General features: G+C 47.1%; 5 protein-coding genes across 5 annotated transcripts; 3 read left to right on the plus strand and 2 right to left on the minus strand.

Annotated features, from left to right (window-relative positions):
• The first annotated feature begins 106 nt into the window (after positions 1 to 106).
• On the plus strand, positions 107 to 2,245 carry LOC112896667 (vesicle-associated membrane protein 714). The gene is made up of 4 exons (XM_025964720.1): positions 107 to 527; positions 737 to 927; positions 1,018 to 1,181; positions 1,757 to 2,245. The coding sequence occupies exons 1-4, from the start codon at positions 308 to 310 to the stop codon at positions 1,845 to 1,847; spliced, it is 666 nt and encodes a 221-aa protein (XP_025820505.1). The 5' UTR covers positions 107 to 307; the 3' UTR covers positions 1,848 to 2,245.
• A 672-nt stretch (positions 2,246 to 2,917) lies between these two features.
• On the plus strand, positions 2,918 to 3,701 carry LOC112896789 (casparian strip membrane protein 2-like; the record flags this gene model as incomplete). Its single annotated transcript, XM_025964921.1, has 1 exon — positions 2,918 to 3,701. A coding segment is annotated over one exon (564 nt), but the record flags the coding sequence as incomplete, so codon positions are not given.
• Positions 3,702 to 3,704: 3 nt separating this feature from the next.
• LOC112896668 (serotonin N-acetyltransferase 2, chloroplastic) lies at positions 3,705 to 4,564 on the minus strand. Its single transcript, XM_025964721.1, has one exon. It carries the CDS (start codon positions 4,496 to 4,498, stop codon positions 3,896 to 3,898), a length of 603 nt encoding a protein of 200 aa, XP_025820506.1. The 5' UTR covers positions 4,499 to 4,564; the 3' UTR covers positions 3,705 to 3,895.
• A 462-nt stretch (positions 4,565 to 5,026) lies between these two features.
• Positions 5,027 to 8,045, plus strand: LOC112897009 (SWR1 complex subunit 2). Its single transcript, XM_025965170.1, has 11 exons — positions 5,027 to 5,185; positions 5,274 to 5,343; positions 5,479 to 5,550; positions 5,707 to 5,750; positions 5,850 to 6,087; positions 6,267 to 6,342; positions 6,459 to 6,578; positions 6,716 to 6,784; positions 6,923 to 6,965; positions 7,434 to 7,499; positions 7,668 to 8,045. The coding sequence occupies exons 1-11, from the start codon at positions 5,118 to 5,120 to the stop codon at positions 7,858 to 7,860; spliced, it is 1,059 nt and encodes a 352-aa protein (XP_025820955.1). The 5' UTR covers positions 5,027 to 5,117; the 3' UTR covers positions 7,861 to 8,045.
• A 326-nt stretch (positions 8,046 to 8,371) lies between these two features.
• LOC112897008 (nicalin) lies at positions 8,372 to 13,402 on the minus strand. Its single transcript, XM_025965169.1, has 14 exons — positions 12,977 to 13,402; positions 12,348 to 12,502; positions 11,886 to 11,989; positions 11,683 to 11,749; positions 11,349 to 11,441; positions 11,105 to 11,269; positions 10,886 to 11,026; positions 10,722 to 10,799; positions 9,789 to 9,901; positions 9,641 to 9,701; positions 9,200 to 9,367; positions 9,032 to 9,133; positions 8,814 to 8,903; positions 8,372 to 8,737 (listed from the first exon to the last, which is right to left on the minus strand). Exons 1-14 carry the CDS (start codon positions 13,242 to 13,244, stop codon positions 8,675 to 8,677), a joined length of 1,668 nt encoding a protein of 555 aa, XP_025820954.1. The 5' UTR covers positions 13,245 to 13,402; the 3' UTR covers positions 8,372 to 8,674.
• Between the last annotated feature and the right edge of the window lie 215 nt (positions 13,403 to 13,617).

Raw genomic sequence — 13,617 nt, forward strand, 5'->3', positions numbered from 1 at the left:
AAAAGAAAAAAAAAAAGAAAAATGGAAGGAAAAGAAAAGAAGGCGGGTGGGTCCAACCTGCAAAGCGACAGGCGGGTGGAGTCTGCTTGCCGACGGGGGAGGGGAGAGGACAGGGGAGTCCACGCCGCAGGCGCCGCTGCGCTCGAAATCCCCAATCCCACCCCCAGCGCCGCCATCCCACCCAATTCCCCAGGCGATCGGATCAGATCAGATCAGATCCCACATCAGGGAGGGGATCCAATCCACCACGCACGCACGTCGGATCAGATCCCCCCCCCACCCACCCACCTCTCCGATCCCCATCCCCATGGCGATCGTGTACGCGCTGGTGGCGCGCGGCACCGTCGTGCTGGCTGAGTTCGCCGCCGTCTCGGGCAACGCCGGCGCCGTCGCCCGCCGCATCCTCGAGAAGCTGCCGCCCGACGCCGAGTCCCGCCTCTGCTTCGCGCAGGACCGCTACATCTTCCACGTCCTCCGCGCCGACGCCGGCATCACCTTCCTCTGCATGGCCAACGACACCTTCGGAAGTAATATGCAACCCTTTCAGTTCAATCCACTGTCTGTATGATGCATCTTTCTTTGGGCCACAAACATTTCTCTGCGGCATACCTCGACTAGCTATCAGTTTACCTGCTTCCTGACTCATCCTGTTTCCAATCTAGGACAGCCTGCCTCTCCACCAGTTATAGTTATTTCCCCCTCCTGATTGGATTATACGCTTTCATGATTGGTGCAGGGAGGATCCCCTTTCTCTACCTGGAGGATATCCAGATGAGATTCATGAAGAACTATGGCAGAGTCGCGCACTCCGCGCTGGCCTACGCCATGAACGATGAGTTCTCCAGGGTCCTACACCAGCAAATGGAGTTCTTCTCCAGCAACCCAAGCGCCGATACGCTCAACCGGCTCCGGGGAGAAGTCAGCGAGGCAAGTACCTTCAAACTCAAAACATACCCTCACTTCTATAGTATGTACCTCGTTTATATCAATCATCTCTTCCCTCTCCGCCTCCTGCAGATACACACTGTCATGGTCGACAACATAGAGAAAATTCTAGACAGAGGTGACCGCATCTCACTCCTCGTCGACAAGACATCCACCATGCAAGACAGCGCTTTCCACTTCCGCAAGCAATCCAAGAGGCTCCGCAGAGCCCTTTGGATGAAGAATGCCAAGCTTCTGTAAGTGCTATACCTTTTTTTTTTCCATCTTTCATACTTGTGCTCTATCTTTCTTTTGTGAAGGCATTACTGCAGTCCGCGTTAGAGGTCAATCATCTATGATTATAGTGTCAAGGTCCCCAATTTACTTCACACAGTGAGCGCTTCCCTCCTGCCTGCTATAGCAATGTTACAGAAGCCTTGCAGATCCATTACCTAGATTATCATACCAGTGCTGCTCCTCGTTGGAAATTACAGTTTTGATTAAATCTCACATTCGTTTTGGTTGGTGATTCACCAGTCTGGGCCAGAAAGTAAATGAGTGATATCTTTACACACCAAAGGCGTTCCTTTTCTTTTTTTTTTTTGGGGGGGGGGGGGGGTTTAATTCATATGCCAGTGGTGGTGAGTGATGTATAAGTTGTGTATATGCTCTGTAAATTGGTGAGGTATCCTGTTTGAGAAAATTACAATCCCAGTTCTTGGTGGAAAATCCTGGCAGCAAGTTTTTTTTTTGTTACAAAAGTTTGTAAAATGAAAGTTTAAGATGTTTACCTGCTTCAGAGACATTTATTTTCTTAACATCTTTTTTGCAGAGCTGTGTTGACGGTTGCCATAGTAGTGCTACTCTACTTGCTCATTTCTGCTTTCTGTGGAGGCCTTTCCCTACCATCATGCAGATCATGATGATGGCTGTCCCTCATTTGGAGCATACAATTCCACCGGTGATGCCCGCCATGTTGAGCACCTGAGCTTCCGGAGCCATAACGGATGCTTCAAGAAGCAGACTTGCAATATGGTTTCCAGTTAGAGGGAGTTTGTTTTTTTGCCGGCATGTGCTTTTTGAAGTGCTTCCTGCACAAACGGGTTGGGAATGTACAGTATGTGAAAAGTTGTTTCAAGGAGTGGAGTTGCCCTCTGCTGTGCTCGTCTCTTTCCTGATGTGGCTGAATCTGATGTCCTGGATTGTGCTTGTGGGTTTGGGGTCTAGCGCTACCTGCTATCTATATATATTACATGTGTACTCTGCAGGGAATTAATACATATGAATATGGATGGTACCTCGCTGTTATTGTTTGGTGTTTCACTGGTTGATTCGCTTGCCTTTGAATCTGTAAGAGCTGCAGTCCAAGTGCAGTTTCTGAAAATATACCCGGTCGGAAAATATTCCAGCGTGTCGCTTCTTCATTCCGTTATGATAAGGTTTGTGTACTCCATAAAGCAGTTGTAGATCGAGTTCTGTATGTAATGTAAAATGAATGGATGCACGCTCAGCTGGAGTTCGAAATGTGGTTTCAGTTCCACCTAATCTAATACAGACAGCTGCCTTCTCTCTCCTGTAAGCAAATGAAGCAGCTGCATGATGATGGATGGAGTTGCAGAGATCAGGTAGAAAGAGGAGCAGCAATTCCACTCCCCGCCAGCATGATGGTGCAGGGGAGCAAGCAACCACTCCTGCTGCGGTATGCAAATACCATGCAATAAACAAGGTGATCGCCGCCAAACAACTCCCCTGCTTGTGCAGGTATAAATCTGCTATCATCTCATGGTGTGCGTGCAATCCAACCCAGCAAGCAGCGCAGAGCTCTCAAAGACTCTGATTGATTCGCCAGGGCAGATTCCAGGAAGAAGGAAACATGAGCGAGCCGGCCACGGTGATCCACATGGACGACGGCAAGGCCCCAGCTGCCGCGTCGTCGTCCTACGCCACCGCTCCGGCGAGTACAGCCCGCGGTGATGCGACGACGGCAGCAGGCAGCAAGGCCGCCGGTGGTGGCCGTGGCCTGCCGCTCCTCCTGCGCTCCGGCGCCGGCGGGTTCCGTCGCTGCCTGGCCGTGATCGACTTCCTGCTGCGGGTGGCGGCCTTCGGGCCGACGCTGGCGGCCGCCATCTCGACGGGCACCGCCGACGAGCGCCTGTCCGTGTTCACGCAGTTCTTCCAGTTCCACGCGAGGTTCGACGACTTCCCGGCCTTCACCTTCTTCGTGGTGGGCAACGCCATCGCGGCGGGGTACCTGGTGCTGTCCCTGCCCTTCTCCGCCGTGGGCATCGTCCACCCCGGGGCCACCGGAGTCAGGCTCTTCCTGCTCCTCTGCGACGTGGTGGTGATGTGCCTGCTCACGGCCGCCGGCGCCGCCGCGGCCGCCATCGTGTACGTGGCGCACTGGGGCAGCCGGCGCGCCAACTGGGTGCCCATCTGCATGCAGTTCCACGGCTTCTGCCAGCGCACCAGCGGCGCCGTCGTCGCCACCTTCCTGGCCGTCCTCGTCTTGGCCGTGCTCATCCTCATGGCCGCCTGCGCCATCCGACGCAGGCGCTAAGCTATATATAGCTGTTGGAGGCGATTCCACTTTTCCATTCCATGCATGGTGATTCTGATTCTATCAGTCTGTTTCAATTTAATGCTTTACTTTATTTCCAGAGTCCGGATCATATCCATCAAATGTGCTGTCTGTACAATTCCAATTCCAACAAAGTGTGTTTGTATGTGATTGTGATTGGTTACTCTGCTTGTATATTGAGATCCTTTACAGCGCACAATACTATCATCAATTTTATCATCGTCATCAGGAGAAATTGAGTATAATGTATGAGATATGTCATGTCTGCTTCTGCTTGAACATGAACTGAATCCAAGAAACAAAACAGATTAATACTACTGGCTACTGCTGGATACCACTGGTTGGTACATGCATGGTTGATGATGAGCAACAAGCAGACCTCAACTCATTCATTCAGAGCGATGAAGGAGCGGCCGCCGCCGATGATGAGGGTGAGGATGCCTTTCTGTAGTATGCCATCCCCCTGATGCCGTCGGGGTCCATGGCGAAGTCGAGGAGTCGGTAGAACCCCACCACCCGCGGCTCCGCGTAGAGCACGATGTTGCCCACGCCGTCGCGCCGCAGCTCCTCCACCAGCCGCTCCATCACGGCGCGCCCCAGCCCCAGCCCCTGGCACGACGGCTCCACCACCACGTCCCACACCACCGCGTTGAACACGCCGTCGCCGGCCGCGCGCGCGAACGCCACGGGCCGGCCGGCCTCCGACAGCCACACCACGCGGCTGTGCGCCAGCGCGCGGCGGAGCCGCTCCTCCTGGCGCCGCGGGAACCCCACGCGCGCGAACACCTCGTTCAGCGCGGCGACGTCGAGGCCCTCCGCCGTGCGCTGCACCGCGAACCCGCGGGACGCCAGCTCCGCGTCCGACACCGTCAGACGCACGGAGCCGTTGGTGGCGGCGGAGGCACGAGGCGGCCGGAGCAGCCCGCGGCGGTTGGAGCTGCTGGGACATGTGATCCCGCGGGGGCGGGGCCGAGGCTGCATGATCTGCGCTGCCATGGCGGCGATTGCGGGCAAGTATGAGCCTTCAGCTCCCTCTGCCTGCTCCGGTGGCCCTGGATCACTTGCTTATCCTTCCACTTCCAGGCGCACCTGCTTCTGCTATCCATCTGTACCGGCCGTTGGATCTATAATGGAGGGCCTAAATGCACTCAGGAACTGCAATGAGAAAAAAATGATAATTTAACGTAGAGATTATTTATTAAGTTATCTTAAGATTATGCATGGTGCATAGAAGATATCAATACCCTAATGCTCTAGCACATGCATAGGCACTAATTTTATGATCACAAATTGCGCAAATTGAGTAATTATTATTAAATCATCTTTGACAGTGCATAATATGCTTGCTCTAATTCTTTTCTTTTTCTTTTTTGCAACGCGGAGCTGTCGGGATTCAGATGAAGACAAGCATGCACTGCACTGCACCTTTTATTGCTCTGGTAGGGGAAAATATTAAAAGAAATACGCATCTCAAAAAACTACGATGAGAGCGTCTTCCATCTCAGCCATCGTTTGTAGATCTGACGGTGCTACAGGGCAGGAATCCCCTCCCCTCTTTCCTTTCCTCCCTCCCCCGGGCCCGGGCACGGCACCAATCCAATCCGCCGCCGCCGCCATGGACGCCGGCGACGACGAGCCTCCCGTCCTCCTCGACCGCGCCTCCCGCGCCACCCGAGGAAAGAGGTCAGGTTGCCCTTGCGCTCTCCCTCCCCGGCCCACCTGCTTTGCTCCTGATCGACTGAGATTGGAACCGATCGATTTGATTGCTCAGGATAACCAAGCTCCTCGAGGACGAGATCGAGCAGGACGAGGTCTTCTGGAATCAAGACGCCCTCAAGGATGTAGGTTGCAGCCCCCCACTCTTCCTTCCCTTCTCTTGGGCCGCTGCTGCACATGGGGAGCTCAGAGACTGTTGCTGCTGCGCCTGCATATACTTACAGTTCCTGTCGGCTCACGTACTCCTACTTTCCCCGCAGGAAGACAACGATGACAACTACGAGGAAGAGCAGGATGCTGGCGACGAATTCGACAGTGATTTTGATCGATATGTGAGATCCCTTCCTTCTCCCCTCTTCACCTGTTTCTGTTCCTAGCTTTCATTAGTGGACCCAGATCGCCGCTTTCTTTCTAGTTAACATTCTCTTCTCACACACTGTCGTCAACTCGGTGCCCTGTGCCCATCTAACTTCTCTGGATCTGCACAGGAATCTGGACCTGATGATGAGCCAGAAAAGGAAGAACGTGAGAGGTATACATGTTCTCCTAGCTGACAACCATGTTAGTAGATTGCACCGTGTAATCTAGCCACAAATCCTCTTCTCATGCCCCCGGCTCAACTGTGAAGCAGATTACCAATCAAAAAGCGCCTTATGTTCCCCGGCAAGACGTTGAGAAAGACCAATGCCAAGAAGAAGAAGAAGGTGACCCCAAAACTAGAAGATGACAAGCCAAGTCCATCCACACAAGCAGATTTTCCTGATGAATTAGAGACCGAGAAGACCATAAGGAAATCAACCAGAACGTCGGTCATTGTCAGACAAGCTGAAAGAGAAGCGATACGTGCTGAAAAAGAAGCAACAGTCAAGGTATGCATTCATTTGCGAGCTCTCCGATTCCTGCATCAGATGCTGTAATTGCATTCAGCATTTTATCTACTTATGGACAACAGAATCTTGTAGTACTCAAATTAATTTGTCAGCCTATGGTGGTTTTCTTTTTGGGATTTATGCTCACTTCCTTTTCACCCTCTTCTGCACTGTGCCAGCCAATTAAGAAGAAAAAGGAGGGAGAAGAAAAGCGGATGACACAAGAGGAGATGCTTTTAGAAGCAGCTGAAACTGGTTTTAAACTTTGTTTCCCTTACACCTTATCTGAAAAGTACATAGATGGAAATTGCCAGCATTGGTTGTTTCATTCTGATTTTATTTTGTTTGTTTACCTTTGTCTATGTTTCCAGAGATCATGAACTTGAGAAATCTAGAACGTGTACTGGCAAGAGAGGAGGAAGTCAAGAAAAAAGCTGTTGTTCATAAGGACACCTATGAAGGTCCTACAATTCGATTTTTCTCAAGAGATGGTAATACTTTTGTCAGATTGTCATCACAATCACTTGTTTGCTTACATATTGTGAACTTAGAAACCTCCCTCTTTCCACAATGAATACCATATCCTAGGAGTTCCAGTTACCTGATCATCAGTATTGTGCTCAATTAGGGGAATCATGTCTGGAATTCATAAATGGGGCATCATTTGGGTCGGAACTTTGTACAACATCAGCACCTTGTAAGTGTCACAGTTTCGTTGCTGGTGTGTCATTCATTCATTATCTCTAGCAGCAATTTTTAAATGTGAGCTTAGCAGTTTCAAATCAAATTGCTGTACTAAGCGCATTGCCTTTTTGTAATACTTCTGTTTTTACAGATCCAGAGAAATCTGTCTGTGTGGTGACTGGACTTCCTGCCAAGTATGTTTTCGTGACCCCTATTTATGCTATCCATTCTATGTACCTCTCCTTTTTCACACGAGTTCCTTTTTTTGGGCCGTGTTTCAGTGTTTGTATATGTTTCGTTTGTCTACAAGTAATAACTTTGACAGACATGCATCCTTTGTTTAGTAGCTGCATTTTCTTTTAGTCTGGTTTTATATGCTCTGAATCACTCTGATCTTACCACTGTGTGTATGAGCTGAAAACCCTGAGGCATTGTGCTGCTTGAATTTGATTTTTTTAAAAAAAGTGTTTTGCTTTTCAAATATGCTTGCCAGACTGCTAGTGGAACGCTCTTAATCTAGAAATTTGAGATGGTACTGCAGAGGTAGAGTTGAAGCAGGATTTCATATCTATATAACCAATTTATGTAGTAAGCAATAAGAATTGAATTTAGATTTGACTCTTGAGAGCTGATTATGCTCATGCAAGGCTTATTTCCTGTAGATACCGTGATCCGAAGACAGGGTTGCCTTATGCAACTATGGAAGCATTTAAAATAATCCGGGAGAGGTACGCTTTCTTTGTTCATGTAGATTCCTATTCTGCTCTGACAGCTAGTCATAAACTACTTGCCTGCTCCAGTGATCTTAAATGTGCTTCTTAAGCAAAACACTGGTTAGTATCTGAATGTATAATTGAAACATGCTGACATTTCATCAACTGTTCCATGGCATTCAGTTTCCTGAAAGAGGAGGCTGATAAAAAGAGACCAAACATGTCGAATATGGGAGAGCTTTTTGAATCAATAGCTGGTGAATGCTCGGCGCCTAAGAAGAGAAGGGTTGAGGTGAGGTCGCCGAGCATATCAGGAGGCTTAAGGCATGGAGGGCGCTTCCGGCGAATACCTGCTCTTGATATGGACGAGGACTAACGAGAGAGATCATGTGATTTGACGATCAGATAGGATAGGATGCTGGGTCTAGCATTAGATCCTGATGTAATGCAAAGTTGAGGATACTGCTGAACTGTCACAGCAAATACCTGCGCTTGATATGTAATGCATCTTTGTCAGTTCTCGAATAACTATGAGCAATGAGCTTGCGGATTTGGGCTTCATCTCGGCTACTTGAGGTCGATGGCTTGGCAGCAAATGCAGCCTACGAGGGATTTGTTTTGGCAACCTTGTTTCATGGTACTCTGCTGTTTCAGCTATGCATCTGTTCATTGGAGCAACAGGAATAACTCTTGGGCACCTTTGAACGTCCAAAGTACTATATTATTCAGTGACATGAAAGGCTGCCAAAGAAATGATCATTGCTACTGTGATGTGTAAACAGAAGTTTCCTCGAATTTTGCTCTCCTAGTGATGTTATTGCATGCAAGTACATTAACACAGGCACGTGGGCCTTCAGTGTTCGGAGAAGGATTTTACAGCATTCATGTTCAGAACTGGTGCCTTTTGCGGTCCGTGAGACACCCACCGGGATAATTAACCCAAAATTGTAAGCATCATAACAAAATGGATACAGTTAAATTACATTCAAAATTCCTCGCACAAAAGAAAGAATTGTTTTCGTGCTGTGGAATTCGAAACCACTCACATTGGCTGGAGGGGGGAAAACAGTAAAATTTTGCAATTACATGTCTATGTGCTGTGGGAAGCTAGCTTGCCTCTTGTCATCCTGATGTCTAGCTCTTCTAACTAGGCATACATCTCAGGCACTAATACACAAAAACAACCTAGCCTATGCTCCCTTGAGTTTGCGTGATGGAGGCCGCCGGAATATGTTAATGAGATCATCAACACCCTGTTCAAGGAAGTAATATTTTCTCAGCTGCGGGTACCAAAAGGTTGAAGTTACATCCAAAGTAGAGCATGCTTACCCGTGTAGTGATTACTAGGAAGCAGAAGAGAACGATCAGATAGGAACCAAGCACCAAAAGGAACAGCAGATCAAAAGTAACACTTGCAACCTGGGTAGTTAAGGAAACAATTGCCGTGTGAGGTAACATCAATTTGGTGATGTCTCAAAAGCAACTTAAAAGTGGGATTGAACATCAACATATGCCAAGAAGCTTGTGCATTTAATCTTTAGATATACCTGGTATACGTTTAGAGTTGCTTTTGTGGCATCATAGAAAGTGAACATGCCATCAAGGACATCATTTTGAACATGTACATCAGCAGTGTGTTCGGATAGTTCCTGCACCAGAATACCAATGTCATGGTTTGCAAGAAAACTGGGAATATTGGTGGGAACTGTTCAAACCTTTTTCAATGCTGCTATGAAGGGATCATTTTTCTGCAGAAAAGGTGCAACCCGTGGTGTCCGTGACAAAAGATCCAACCAGGACTGGATGTAGTGAGGATTAATGGCTAAGCTGCTGTTCTCTGCAAAAACATCGATGTTCCTTCCTTTCAATCCATAGATGTGTCTCTGTAAAAGAGCAAGAAGCCAGTAAATTTCAGTTTCAATCATCATCAACATGGTACCCACATCCATTGTAACATAGATGAAACAAGGTACCACATCGTGCAAACCATTGTAATATAGATGAAACTGGAGATGTCTCCAAATGGCATAACCTCAGCACCTCACCCACAACATAAAACACACCCGCTCACACACACAAAAACATGTAAACACAAAACTCAGTGCTGGACAAATAATTGTCCAAGCACCAATTGACAAATAAATGATTGAGCTTACCGCAAGACTCTCGGAAACTAATCTGACAGTTCGGATTACTGAATCGACATCTGTAGATTCTCTGCGAAAAAGGAAAAAAATATAAGTATTAAAATAGATTGAGATGGTTGCACTGGAAAGACTCAGGATACATTGGAAGTGACTTCACCTAGTGTCATGAAGACCACCAGTGCTTTCCAAAAATTCAGGGGCGCTAGACATTTCTGAAAGAGTAAGTGCAGTCACTCTAAACCTAGAGAACTGCTCGTGTTCCCATGCTACCTACAAGTTTGCAAAACATGACACAATGAGACAAAAATATAACACAGTAAAAGCATTAATGTCAATGGCATGCAAACTTGATTAGTAACGGTGGTGTGGATTGGGATGTCCATCAAAATGCAAAGTCTACTAAAACTCTGCCGTCAATCGGCAGTTGGATGAGAAGAAAATAAGAAGCATATATTGTAGTCCATATACTTGATATGTAGCGGTAGTCCATATACTTGATACATAGGAGTCTTCCAGGTATTCAAACAGGAAAGCTAATAAGATGGCAAATAAAAATAATAATAATAACTTAAGTCTCATCACAGGCTAAGCTGAATTAAATTTCACCAGGGTCCTTCAAGAATATCCTTTGAATGGTGCCCCCCTGTGATCGAATTCATACATGAGTCTTATCTACTATGTGTGTTTTTATGAATTTCAGTGGGGCCTGTGCCCTCATGAGATTGCGTCCATCAATTTATGCATATCATATGAAAACCTATTGTGGGTTTCAGTTCCATTTGATTTGAGCAAGGGTTTTGCAAATATGACTACAGCCCAGCTAGCAAGTCCAATGAGATGCAATCTGTTGAGCATTCAACTACACATTAAATGCGAGCACAACTTTAACATGGGTTAGTTCAATTTTAGCAGAACTTTAGATTTGTACTGGAAATCAAAGCTGAGGGTCCAAATGAGAAATATATTCCTAAACGCATAGGAATGCTGAAGGGATACCCTTAGTCATTGCAAAAAGATGTTATCGTCTAATGCATATTGTATGTGTTTTATTTATTCCTGTTAGGAACCGAAATAATGTGAGGGTGCATACTCTAGGATTTGAAACATTAATCTTCTTGTGCTTGATTCTGACTGAAACACCCATTTCTTTAGAAACATCCGAAAAATCCTGAAAGCAGATTCACAGATATCAATATGACTATCCTTACTGATAACTGAGGTTATGGACCAACAAACTTGAAATGATCACCATACTTCGAAGATTTGTTTGATATAGGGATTTTCAGGAGGCTTTGATACATGCATCCAGAGGTCATTGCTCCAGGAACCAACACTGTTCAAGCAGATAGCATAGTCAATGCTCTCACGTACACGCTGATCGAAACTTCTAAGCCACTGCATCAAAAAAACACACAGCTATAAGTTGACATAAAGATGGACCTTAGTCTCTCAAGTGCCCAGATGAGTACTTACCTTGCTAGTTCCATTGTAGTTGTAGGGCCCACCAGATGTTAACCCAAAAAGAAGATTGTACTTGCCCCTGGTCTTAGAATTTGAATAAAGACGTGAAAAGAGTCTTGCAATTTCTAGAAGAGCTACAACTCCACTTCCATTGCTGTCGCTTCCCACAGAAAGTGCCTGAGAAAATCCGTGTTATCGAAGACATCTAGAAGAATACTAAAGAATATTCCAGGAATATTTTTGTGGATCAACATACAGGTGCAGAACCGAAGGTGTCATAGTTTGCAACTATGGCAATAGTTGGAAGCTGTTCTGTGTCACCCTCTCCTTTCAAACCAGGTAGCCATCCCTGCAACTCAAAAATGATTCAGCTTAGGTATGTTCATAGTCCAAAAAATAACATGGAAAACAGTTTTATTTTGTTAGCGCACACATCAATTTGGGACAATCAATTCAAACAAATAGCCATCTACATTTACTTTCCTGCTTCTGAGGGGGGGGGGGGGGGGGGGGCATACCCCACAAGATACTACACTTACTAAGGAAATAGAAGTAACTTGACAAATGCTTAACCAAATAGGAGAGGCTACCTGGATATTAGAAATGGTCGGAGATGACACTTTTCTAGGTTCCGCTGAGGACACGACAAGTTTATAGCTACAAAAAGAATATCAAAAGAAAATTCCATGAGACTGACAGTTTGTATCTGTCCATACAGTGTAAGCGAGTTATACAGTTCAGAGTGCAAAATGCTGGCCAGTTTAAAATATGCACAATTTCTGATGAGTATTACCCTCCTGTTGTTGCAGAGGCTGGTTGACCTGAAGAGGCAATTTTACGGATATCTGCCAGCAGGTTATCAAAGTCGTCGTCATGCAAAGCGAAGTATACAGGATACTGCATGAGGCAAAGAACATGGTTTAGTCGAGGTCGACAGATCACATGAAAATGCAAAAATGGATTACTCAACCAAGTGGGGTGTAGATGACTAGACATATTACTTCTCAGGATCTAAAATACAATAAAAATTTAGACTGCTGAGTGGTGTAGGAATTATTTCTCAGGATCTTTAGGAAGCTGGATGCATAATAATTGTTTCAAGTTCACCATTTTAAGTATTATTTATATACTTGTATCAGTGTAGCTCTGTAATACAACTATTGAACTGTCAAGGAAGTAAAGAAGCGATATACAGATGTACAGCATCAGTAGAGCGATAGATGCATTTGGTGTTGATAAAGGGATTTGTACTTACTGGAACTTCTTCATGCACAAGCAACTTCTCAAGCTCGGCCAGCACACTCTTTACTTGCCCCTTGTCAATATTATTCCCTGCACCATCCTTGTCGCTGAGCTTTGTTGGGAGCAGAATGAGCAACCCTCCCAGATGTTTCTTCTCCGCCAGGTACTCTGAGAAGGCATTGCAAGAGTTTTCAGCGACAGAGGAAGGCAGTACTAGTGCTTTGAGATTTGGCAGTTCTAGAAGTATCATCCACAGTTGAGCTGTGTGGTGTGGATGATCACGTGATCTTGTAATGTGACATGGGCATATCATGGTTGGAAATAACAGGTAGCAACCAAACCAGATGGCAAGAAAACCATGCTCCAGTGGTAGAATAGCAGCGCTAAAGTAGTAGCAGCAGCAGCATTCGAGGACGTATAATTAGTAGCAGTGACTAAAAGCTACTAACTAGGCAACTGCGAGTCCTAGGAGATCTTGATCTCGATCCGACAGTTGTACTAACTGCTGGGAATGCGAGCGAGGACAAGGTCCGTGTGGGGCGTGTGACACGAGGCGGGGAAGAGATCTAGTAGTTTATAGTCTAGTAACCTAATGGGAACGCAAGTAGTAGTAGTAAGCAAGGAAGATGGTGGGGTGGGTACCTCTGAGGAAGGAGAGCGGGAGGTCGAGTAGCGGCGCGACGAGCGCGGAGCGGGAGAGGTCGGCGCCCGGCGGGAGCGGGAGCGCGGCGGCGTGGTGGTTGAGGACTGCGGCGCGGGAGCCGAGCGGGGCGCCTGCGAGGTCGTACTGGATGAGGCGGTAGACGCCGGCGGCGGCGGCGGCGTCTCCGAGCTCGACGCAGGCGAGGAGGACGAGGGCGACGGCGAGGGCGGAGGAGATGGAGGCCACCACCTCGCCGGAGGGAGACATGGCCTCCTCGACGAGGGATCAGCGAGCTGAGCAGAGCAGCAGATGCAGGATGGATGGATGGACGGGGCGGAGATGCAGATGCAGATGTCGCCGCCGCCGCTGCGCCTCCTGCCTGCGATTAATTCGATCTCAGGGGTGGCACTTGCCAAATTACCATCACTGTTGGGCTTCTTTGCATATTTACCTGCCTCACTTTGCCATCTCCTCAGCTTTCAAATCTTTACTCTGCATAGTTTATTTGCTCATCTAAGGAAATGTTTTATGACAAAATGGATTGATCTCCACCACAACATGGTTATCGTAATAATTTTTCTCAAAGTATGGCGGATAGTGCAACCGCAAGTGTTGTGATCTAACCTAGTAAACGATTCTG

The sequence above is a fragment of the Panicum hallii genome, chromosome 6 (assembly GCF_002211085.1).
Source record: "Panicum hallii strain FIL2 chromosome 6, PHallii_v3.1, whole genome shotgun sequence".
Lineage (NCBI taxonomy): Eukaryota > Viridiplantae > Streptophyta > Magnoliopsida > Poales > Poaceae > Panicum > Panicum hallii.

Bases quoted from the DNA above. Each gene is read 5' to 3' on its own strand.
- LOC112896668 (XM_025964721.1), bottom strand. From the start codon at position 4,498: ATGGCAGCGCAGATCATGCAGCCTCGGCCCCGCCCCCGCGGGATCACA.
- LOC112896667 (XM_025964720.1), top strand. From the start codon at position 308: ATGGCGATCGTGTACGCGCTGGTGGCGCGCGGCACCGTCGTGCTGGCT. The intron at 928-1,017 runs GCAAGTACCTTC...CGCCTCCTGCAG, and splicing joins TCCGGGGAGAAGTCAGCGAG to ATACACACTGTCATGGTCGA. The intron at 1,182-1,756 runs GTAAGTGCTATA...TCTTTTTTGCAG, and splicing joins ATGAAGAATGCCAAGCTTCT to AGCTGTGTTGACGGTTGCCA.
- LOC112897009 (XM_025965170.1), top strand. From the start codon at position 5,118: ATGGACGCCGGCGACGACGAGCCTCCCGTCCTCCTCGACCGCGCCTCC. The intron at 6,785-6,922 runs GTAAGTGTCACA...CTGTTTTTACAG, and splicing joins TTGTACAACATCAGCACCTT to ATCCAGAGAAATCTGTCTGT. The intron at 6,966-7,433 runs GTATGTTTTCGT...TATTTCCTGTAG, and splicing joins GTGACTGGACTTCCTGCCAA to ATACCGTGATCCGAAGACAG.
- LOC112897008 (XM_025965169.1), bottom strand. From the start codon at position 13,244: ATGTCTCCCTCCGGCGAGGTGGTGGCCTCCATCTCCTCCGCCCTCGCC. The intron at 11,750-11,885 runs GTAATACTCATC...TTCTTTTTGTAG, and splicing joins GCCTCTGCAACAACAGGAGG to CTATAAACTTGTCGTGTCCT. The intron at 11,027-11,104 runs GTAAGTACTCAT...TTTTTGATGCAG, and splicing joins ACTACAATGGAACTAGCAAG to TGGCTTAGAAGTTTCGATCA.